The 9,936-nt window shown below is 41.9% G+C and overlaps 1 protein-coding gene across 1 annotated transcript in view; it reads left to right on the plus strand.

Moving 5' to 3' along the window:
* Positions 1-6,741: 6,741 nt before the first annotated feature.
* Positions 6,742-9,936, plus strand: part of scn1lab (sodium channel, voltage-gated, type I like, alpha b) — a 32,214-nt gene continuing 29,019 nt past the window's right edge. The window contains exons 1-2 of the mRNA XM_032506850.1: positions 6,742-6,970; positions 7,922-8,241. Of these exons, the coding sequence (XP_032362741.1) occupies positions 7,975-8,241 (267 nt within the window). The 5' untranslated portion in view covers positions 6,742-6,970; positions 7,922-7,974. The remainder of the gene's footprint in view (positions 6,971-7,921; positions 8,242-9,936) is intronic.

The raw sequence follows: 9,936 nt of genomic DNA on the forward strand, positions 1-9,936 counted from the left end.
CCCCCCCCGTTTGTAGGTGTAATTTGCTACTGTACAGTTACGAGGACCTATTTTAAAGTGTTATATATAGTTAGAATGCTTTCTAAAATTCTTATAGACCCATTATCCTCTATGGACTTTTGCAGCTCTGACAACCAGAAGACTGCGTTTAGACAATCTGAATCAGGACAGCAGTAACATGAGAACCCCAGCAAGGCCTGCTTGTGAAAGTGTGCAGTTGTCTAAAATGTTCACATGAAGTGAAACCGAGTGAAAGCGAGAGTGACACGCTACATCAAGCTGAAGGTGTGTCCACCTCTCCTAACTGTGGAGCTTCTTTTTCACTTCCCAAATCTAATCTCGATATTTTGGATCACTCAACTGAGCAACAAATCCATCTAAAGTATCTATATAGTTTATATTAGTGGCTGTGCTGATGTCCCCACTTGTCCACCTTCTGTGTTTTCTATAAACTCCTGGGACCATTTCACAAGAGCTCGATTCTATCAGAATCAGAATCAGAAATCAGAATCAGAATCAGAAATACTTTATTGATCCCCGAAGGGAAACTCTGTGTTACAGTTGCTCAGATATTAGAAATATAAGAAATATAAATAAAGAAATAAAGAAATATAAGGACTATGGATATTTACAGTTAAAGGAATATCATGATACAGTATTTACATAAATAACATAATTAAGGTGTTGCAATGGTGAAAAGTAATAATAATAATAATAATAATAATAATAATAGTAGCAGTTGAGTATTGCACACATTACAAGCCAGTGTTATTGCACAAAACAGATGATATTGTCCAGTTTCAACCTCTCTGAGTGTCTGTGTGCCAGACACTTAGAGGGAGGAGTTGTAAAGTTTGATGGCCACAGGCAGGAATGACTTCTTGTGGCGCTCTGTGGTGCATTTTGGGAGAATGAGTCTATCACTGAAAGTGCTCCTGTGATTGAGCAGCAAGCCATGGAGTGGGTGCGAGACAGAATAGAACAACCTTTATTCCACACTGCAGGCGTTGTGTAACCATGTCTGGGTGAAACTTTATCTCCTGTCCAGCAGATGGCATGAATTGACAAGAAAAAAATCGGAAGGAGTGCAGCATACTGATGTCTGCACCCCGATGTGATCTCCACGTGAGCACATGCCAGCTTCCTGACACCTCAGTATCCGCCTTCATGTAAGCCAAATCATCAGTAGTCTATAAAGTTCACATTTTTTGTGCTGCCAAAAATCTACAGATTAGAACATTATAATGCACAGCATCACGCATTACCGTGTATTTATTTAAATATTTATTGGTAGGCTATTTGTACCTTGTCTGTGAATTGTCCTTTTATGTGCTACTCTTTGTGTCTCCTAATTGGTCATCAGGGACAAATAAAGCAATTAGAATTTAATGTAATTTAATTGAATCTTATAGAAATTAAAAAGGTTTGGTTTCCACTGTTTCATTGCGTAAAGAGCTCGAAAAAAGTAATGCATGATATAACAAAACAACAGTGATGGAGTTTAGCTGTGGGTCTAATGTAGGCAACCTTTAAATGAAACTGAATAAGAACAGTGATTTTATCATCACTAAGAATGAAAACCTTAAGGAAGTGATAGGACAATCAGCTCCCAAAATAAAACTGTAGCCTAAATCGGAATTATGAAGTAATACAATTAAATATTAAGTAGACTATTCCTCATCCAATCTGCCTTACAAATAATAATCCGAAGGTTTCATGTCCTTGGTGTTTGTCCTATGACAACTAACAGGTGGCTGTCCCTCTCCGTCAGTTGGTGCACCGCAGCCTACATTCAGGCCAATTTGCGACAGTCCCAGCTCTAAGGACATCCATTCCCAGCCTGTGGTGAAGCCCAACCAACCGGAAGCCCGGATTGATTTTATCATGGAAAGCAAGGTCGGCTGAAAAAAACAAAAAAATCTAAGGAGCTTATTAAATGATAATCCATCAACGCTCAAACGGGATTTCACAAAAAGGAGACGCGTTTAAATCTGAAATTGATAGGCTACCCGCTTAAATCAAGGATTATTGCTTCGGATATGGGATCTACTATCAGGGTCCCCACCCTCTGGGCACCGTAATGGTGGTGAGTACCAGATCTTTGGAGAAGAGTATGCCTTGTTGATACGATAGTTCACTTCAGATGAAATATAGTCGGATTAGTGATTTTTGTCTTTGCCCAGATGAAAGCAACGTAAGCACCGTGATGGCTTTTGTGTGAATTAGAAGCCATAAAACATAACGTACATCTTATGAATTTGTAATATATCCTCATATTCTATCATTAATATGTATCCGGTAAATGGGCTTGTGATATGCCCATACCACAGTGTGACATGACACACGATAGGCTATATTTAAAAGGTGTGCCCCTCTTATATCGTACATAAATATCGTTTTAATACACAGACATGTCGTCTTAACTTCACAGAGGCTACCATTTCACTGGTGCTGTTTCTGACTGGCTGACAATACTGTCGCTCAGTTATGGACTGTCTTAGCACAATGGGTTACATTTTCTTTCATTTAAAGGAACAAAATGAACCAAAACTAAAAAAGAAAGATTAAAAGGGGAATAACATATTAGCAATCCCGAGGTGCTGGGGGGGCATTTACAGTTGTTAATATTATATATTGTTTTAACGATATTTAAACGACCAGATGAGGTGAGAAAAACAGAGGTTTATTTATTTTTAATTATTTTGTGGGACTGATTACAAGCAACAGACACATCTGGCAAGGACACGCCCAGACTCGTTCAGACTGATAGGGGCCCATTAGGGGTGGGGAGGACTTCGACGTCATTTAGCCCAATTCCACTTAGCCTATAATTTATCCATATTTCCCATTTGAGTTTGAGTGTCCCATGTGTTTGACCCTAGCAGGGCACTTGACTTGTTGATTTAGTATAAACTGTGTAATATGGAAACAATAAGACAACTATAATACAATATGACACTGGTGAAATTAACCCTCATGCTGTCCTCGGGTCAAATATAAGCCGTTTTCAGTTTCAGGAAAATATGCACTGCAAAAATATCAACTTTAGAAATATCAAATAACTTTGGGTAAAAAAAATCAAAAAAAGCACCAACAACATTGAAAAAGTGAAAAAAAATGTCAGAAAAAGTGACAGTGGTTGAGGGGAAGACAACCCAAGGGTTAAATCACTCCCAGTATTGCTTGGAACCATTTCATCACAGTTCAAGGGCCCCATGTGGCCCCAGGCCCTCAGATTGGCCACCAGTGGTTTCCAGGGGATGATGATGATGGGTGCCTCTGAAGCGATAACAACAAAAAAAAAGCCTCAGCCTCGGTCGGTCGCTCCCCGGTGTGGACGCGCCTTCGCCGTTCTTGTTGTTTTTTATGCTCCTGGGTGTCGTCGTCGTGCTGCTGGTGGCATAGGAAGGAGGGGGGGGAGGAGGACATGACAGCCGCTGCTGATTCAACAGGCTCTCGTTTGTGACCAGCACAAAAAGTGTCGATTTTCGGAGTGCCGGAGATTACGCGGAGACATCATCAACATGGCGACAGCTGCTGCGGCCCCCTCGGCTCGTTTTGAAACCGAGACAATTAAGGTATCGTCTGGCACCCGTCGTCTCTTTATGTCTGATTTTGAATTACCTTTATACGCTACTCAGCTACATTCTTCCATGTCAGCCTCTACATGTAGCTATGAGCCGTTAAGAACATCAATACAGCAACTATTGATGTTTGCTATACCTTTACAGGGACCACCGGGGATTACGCATGTCCTCAAAGTGCTTTAAGGTCTCGATAAACTCGCTCTGGAGACGCCTGTGTATATGAGATGTATATTACTGATATGCTGTGGTTAGACACATTTAAAATGCCTCCTAGGTCTCAGGTAGGTTTCCATAGGTTTTTCTAAATGGACAGCATCGCCCTTTTGTCACCATTTCAGGTGAAGCAGTCATTCAGCATGCTGGTAACTCAGGGACATTTAGCGAGCAGAGAGCAAATGTCTAGGTCGAGAACACTAGAGCTGCTGTATTTGTTGTTGTCTCACACATTGAGGCAGGGATCCACTCGCTGTTTGTTTTCTGAGGCAGCTGGTCACCTTCTTCAGCACCATGGACAGTGGAAAAAGACAATGCTTTATTAGATAATGATTCCCTCAAGGGCGCTTAAAGGAGACATTATGTGGATGTGGACACGTTGTTCCTTAAAGGACAGCTTGGTCATTGTCCATATTAAAACAATACCCACACACCCAAATGTACATTAAATCAGCATTCGGTTTCTGTGATTGAGCCTCCTCCCCATTTAGGGCAAAATTGGAAGCGACAGTTCATTCAGCTGAAGCTGTAATGAAGCTGAGTTACACAAATCAAGTGAGTATAGTCTTGTGTCATTAGACAATTTGGTACAAATTAGCTCTGTGCTTCACAGTCGTAACACAGAGGGCACTAAAAAGAGAGTAACCTTGGAGGATGCACACTTAATTTGTCTAAATCAGACTGCAGAAGCCTCATGGTAGCTTATTTTTTGCGCACAATGGGAACTGTTGACATTGGAATTGCATTGGGAAGTGATCTCTTCATGGCCGCTACAATCACAGTGACCAAAACTGCTCAAATGCACATATGGATTAAGGTGGACAAGATAGAGAGCATGATAATGCATACATGAGCTCAAAAATTGTCAGCTGCCCCTACATGTTTTCAGACCGTAGTGTTATATTTGACTCCAGGCTGAGCTCAGAGTTGGGTGTGGATGTTGGGCCTACGGGTGTCCATCAGGACTCACCCCCCCACCACCACTACCCAGCACCACCCAGCATCTAGACAAGCTGTCAGGCCACACATCATAACACTGGGTCCCGGGGCATTTGGGACACAAGCAGTGTTTTATGATATGCCCCTATGGGAGAAGCTACAATCCACAGTTGCATGCCTGATGAATTCTTAGAAACCAATATTTTCCGGCTACTGCCTTTCAATTGACCCTCCACTCCCGGATGCTATGATGGATTTTATCAGTTTATGAGCCATGTCTCTTATCTATTGTGTTTTCTTCCAATTTTGCTCTCTCATCGAGAAATAGTTTAAATGAAATGGCTGAAATGAAAATGATATGGCATAAACTACATGGTTTTTTTAGGACAAAAGCCTTGTGATAGTGTTTCATTTTTCCAGTGGGAATGACAGTTGTCCAAGAACAATTCAATATTCAATATTACGTTTTTCATCTGGAAAAGAAGTTTGGTTTCAGAGATGTGTAAAATGACAGTTTGTGAATTAGTTTAGGTGTGGTGCCATTGCTATATGTGACATAAAGTCACCCCATATAAACCTCATATTTAGATCATGGCTAAGCATCTGTCTGCTATGTGACACTGTGTTCCAGGCTTTCCCTTGAGCTGCCAGCTACTCAGGCGTGGGCGAAATGTCAAAATAGCTTAAAATTGTCTCTTGCTGTACCGCTGCTTTTTTTAAATGGAAAGAAAAATAAGTTGTAGGATTGTCTCTGTTCCTCCATTTCCATTTGTAACAAATAAAAAAAGCTGAGGAATCAAGGAGACACCACTTTTGAGATTCTGCTAGAAGGGAGGTTCCTGTCTTCTGGGCCAGTACAGTGTCCCACGAGAAACAAGACCCACCTTTGAGACTGATAATGGCACAGCAGGGTTTTTTGTGTGCCTTCCCACTATTTCCTGCGGGACCATAATGGGCTTCTGGTTGTGAAGGGTGGTGCATGGTTCAAAGGGGAGGTCTAGTGTTAGTGCAGGGAAAAAAAATCAATGACTACTGTCAAATACATTTGTTCCTACAAGAAGCTTTTGTGAAAAGCTATTGTTTTTTTCTTATTTGAGGCCATCCATCAATTAATTAGGCCATAAGAAAACATTTCTGCTTCTTTCTTTACAGAAACCATTTCCCTACAAAGCAAGCCGCATTATTGAGTGGATGTAGGGGAGGAGTGAAAGAATGATGTTCCTTTGAAAGAGTCTAATGCTTGGCTTATATCATGCTGTGAATCAACTGAAGGTGTGTCGCCAACGTCAGACCCACTATTCACTGGCTCTCTAAATCCTCCCCCCCCTACCTCTAACCTGTCACTACTGTGAACAAACGTTCTACCCAGAGGTCAGCGTGACACACGGCAACATTTAAAGTCTGATTCTTATTGGTTGGCTTGCCAGTGATGGTAGGCGGGGCTAACGCAACAGACTTACTTTTTAACTCGCTTGTGTGTGAAGCGACATACTGTTTTTTTTCGGTCTCTCAATTACAGTTTATCGCCATAGGTGCGGCCAAAGAGATCTTTGAAATTGTAACTTTAGTGTCTGTATGCTGTCCAGAGGCTGTCCAGAGGCTGACCCCCTTGGTTTAAGCAGCCGAGGAAGTGAGGGAGAGAAGAGAGAGGAAGTGATTGGTTGCTGTTGTTGATTCTGATTGGCTAACGTGGGCGTTGAGCTTCTCGTTACACTGCCACCTACAGGCTTGGCATGCTCTTGACGGCACTGACGGCATATATACACGGGAATGTGTAAACAAACATTTGACATAACAGCTGTGTATGATTATTTTTTTAAACGGAGAGGTTGAATAACCGTATGTGAAAACAGCCGGCCATGCGTAAACGTAGTCGTAGGGGCCTTTCCCATGTGTCGTGTCTTATTTGACTTTCTCCCTTGTGTGTGTTTTCCCACCTTTGTGATAGCCTTCCCTGCCCCTGATGTGTTTCACCTGTTAGTCTCGTGACAAACCCGCCCTGTGTATTCAGTCTGTGTGCTCCCTTTGTTTGCCAGTTTGTCGTACCTTGTGTCTGGAAGTTCTGTCAGTTTCTAGTGCTCAGTTTCCTAGTGCACCTGTTCCATTTTTGGATTTCCTGCCTGCTGTTCTGGACTGTAAGATTAGTTTAATCATTTAGTCATTGAAACTCTCCCTGCTATCTCCTCTTCTCATCTTCTGCATTTGGGTTCAAGCCTGCAATTCCTGAAACTGTAAGATGTCTCCATTAACACAAAAAAAGCCCAAACATAAATACCCAGTTATTGTTACATTCACTGTACCACTGTTTTGAAGGTATTTCTAGTAACTGAAATACTCTGGTCTAGATGAAAACAATATACAGTCCGCTGCATGACTTAAAAAAAGGAAGAAAAAAAAATGTTTTACCCAGTTTCTTTTGTTCTGACTGTATGTCCTCTTCTGAAGATATTTCCTTTCCAGATAACCCATTAAATGACATGTGTCCTACCTCTTTTTGTAATACACACTCAAAATATTAACCTTTATTGGCATAATAATAACATGAAATATTGGAAAGACACATCAATGTATACCAATGTGACTGATTTTTAGAATATTGATTTGAGGGAGATTTGTCATTTTTGGCTACCATATTTATTTGGATTGTTGAAATAAAATCCATAAGTAAACGTACCAACTATCATGTTTTTTTGCTGTCTCAGAATGAGCCTTTGGTGGGACACATACAGTATGAAGGGTGGGGTCTGGGGGTCTTCCCTCAGGAAATTTTGAGCGACTTCATTTCCTACATCCTGATACATATTTAGGCACCAAATGGGTAAAATGTCTTTATTTATGTCAAGGAAAACAAAATGATGTTGGCAGGTAACAATTTAAAATGGAAAAATATAATGGAATATAATGGGCTTTCGCATCGGGGACCTGGTCCTTGATATGATTGACCTCAAAGTCCAGTTTGTTTAATTTAACATGCTATAGCTTAGCTGGCTTACCAGCGCCAGCATGTGTAAATCAGCTGGGGATGAGAGGGAGGCTGGCTGCTTTGGCGCTTGTGATTTTCCTTTGGCGCTTGCTAAAACCACTTCGGGGGTGCCAAAACGTTCTCTATGCAGGAAAAACCCGGAAGCAAGGCCGTGACTGAGGACCCATCCCCCCCCCTTGTATACCCCTTCTTCTTACAGCTCCCTGCCCCAGCTGAGCCCCTCGCTGCCCTCTGAAGGAGCAGGATGACAAGATGGCACAGCTGCTTGTACCGCCCGGACCTGACAGCTTCCGCCCCTTCGTGCCAGAGTCGTTGGCCGCCATCGAGAGGTGCATCGCCGAGGAGGAGGCCCGGAGACCACGGGTGGAGCGCCGTAACGACAGCGACGATGAAAATGGGCCCAGACCAAACAGTGACCTGGAGGCGGGGAAATCTCTCCCCTTCATCTATGGGGACATCCCCCCCCACTTGGTGTCCACCCCTCTGGAGGACTTGGACACCTACTACAGCAATCAGAAGGTCCGTTTCAGAGTTATTAAAATTATAATTCTTATGAAAGGAAATATTCAAACTAATGTGATTGGATACATACAAACTGTGCTGTAACCCTCTGAACTCTACAATAGAAACGGTCCTCCTGGGCCTATGTTGGTATTTTTTTTTCCCTATGATGTCATCTCCTGGAATATCTTAAAATGCTTCATATCCCTTGAGAAGTTATTTGAACTCTGTACATTTTTGGTTTGTTTTTAAGATATGCTTCATGTTATGAGTAAAGTGGATAGGTGCTTTGCTAGTTTCATCTGCGATAGAAAGAGTCCACCTGCGGGTTTTCATCCGACGTCACGTGACGTGATGACGTCATCACGAGCGTACGAATGAAATGATGATGAAGACAGAAGCCTTAGCTTTTCTACTCCAAGAAAACAAACACTCTAGCTTTTATGGTCTTTATTTTAGATTGATTTTAACAATGATCTCCCGCGGACCTCTAGTGGCCGCCGGCAGGAGGTCCGTTCTCCAAAGGTTAAAGCATCATTATGTATACTGATTTAGCTTTGAAAAATAGTGACTGCAACTTCTATTCAACTAAATTATCTGAACGTTGAAATTTGACCATGGAATGTTGAAAAACAACTTCATAGTAAATAAAGTTACAAGGACAGCGCTCCAATTTAAATTTGTTGCCACACAATTGACGTTTAGAGCAGCGCCCTTCGTCTGCGTGTGCACACGCTATTCCAAACAATACACCACACACACACAGCTGGGTTTAATTAAACCACCACTACTGCACAGGTGGAGTCAATCATCCACAACCAGCACATCAATCCCAACAGAGGGAGTCCCAACCAATCACATAAAGGTTAGCGCCTTGGATATACTGTATGTAGCAACATGTACGGCCCAAATCGATAAGCAAGGATGTTTAATCTCTGCACTGCTTTAGTGTCTAATAGTTTTTAGATTCTTTGGCCCGATTATGTAGTTGTAGTCTAGTTTTAGTTTTCATGACAGTTTTATTTTTCTTCAGTTTCAGATGCCTACATTATTTTTCACTGCTTATTTATATTTCGGTTTATGTTCAATAACCCTGATGTGATTGGTTGGGACTCACTCTGTTGGGATTGATGTGCTGGTTGTGGATGATTGACTCCACCTGTGCAGTAGTGGTTGTGTAATTAAACCCAGCTGTGTGTGTGTGGTGTATTTGGAATTGCCCAAAACGTCCGTTGTGTGGCAATGACCTCAATCAAATTGGAGCGCTGTCCTAATAGCTCTATTTAAGATTATTCACTTTTAGGATCCAGCACCCAGCCTTCAATGTTTACTAAGTAGCCACGTCAGTTGAGCGTGTAGAGTCCTATTTTTTAACAACTTTCTAGTGAAATGCCTATTTTGTTACTGCATTAATGTCAAACAAATTGGCGACATTATCATTTGGTATTTCAACAGGTGAGATGCAAAAGCCATTTCAACGGTAATGTGCCTTTGAATCACGGGTTCAGCAGAGGTGCTAAATGCTAATGTGAGCTGCTGGGCCAGTGGATCTGCAGTGGAACATGTCCTGCCTGAGGTGGACAACTTATTCCTTTCTCCTCTCATGGCACGGCATGAAGAGCAGACACTAAAAGATTAGATTAGATTAGATTCAACTTTATTGTCATTAGGTACAGGTACAAGGCAACAAAATGCAGTTTGGGTCTAACCAGA

Source organism: Etheostoma spectabile, chromosome 24, assembly GCF_008692095.1.
Source record: "Etheostoma spectabile isolate EspeVRDwgs_2016 chromosome 24, UIUC_Espe_1.0, whole genome shotgun sequence".
Taxonomy (NCBI): Eukaryota; Metazoa; Chordata; class Actinopteri; order Perciformes; family Percidae; genus Etheostoma; species Etheostoma spectabile.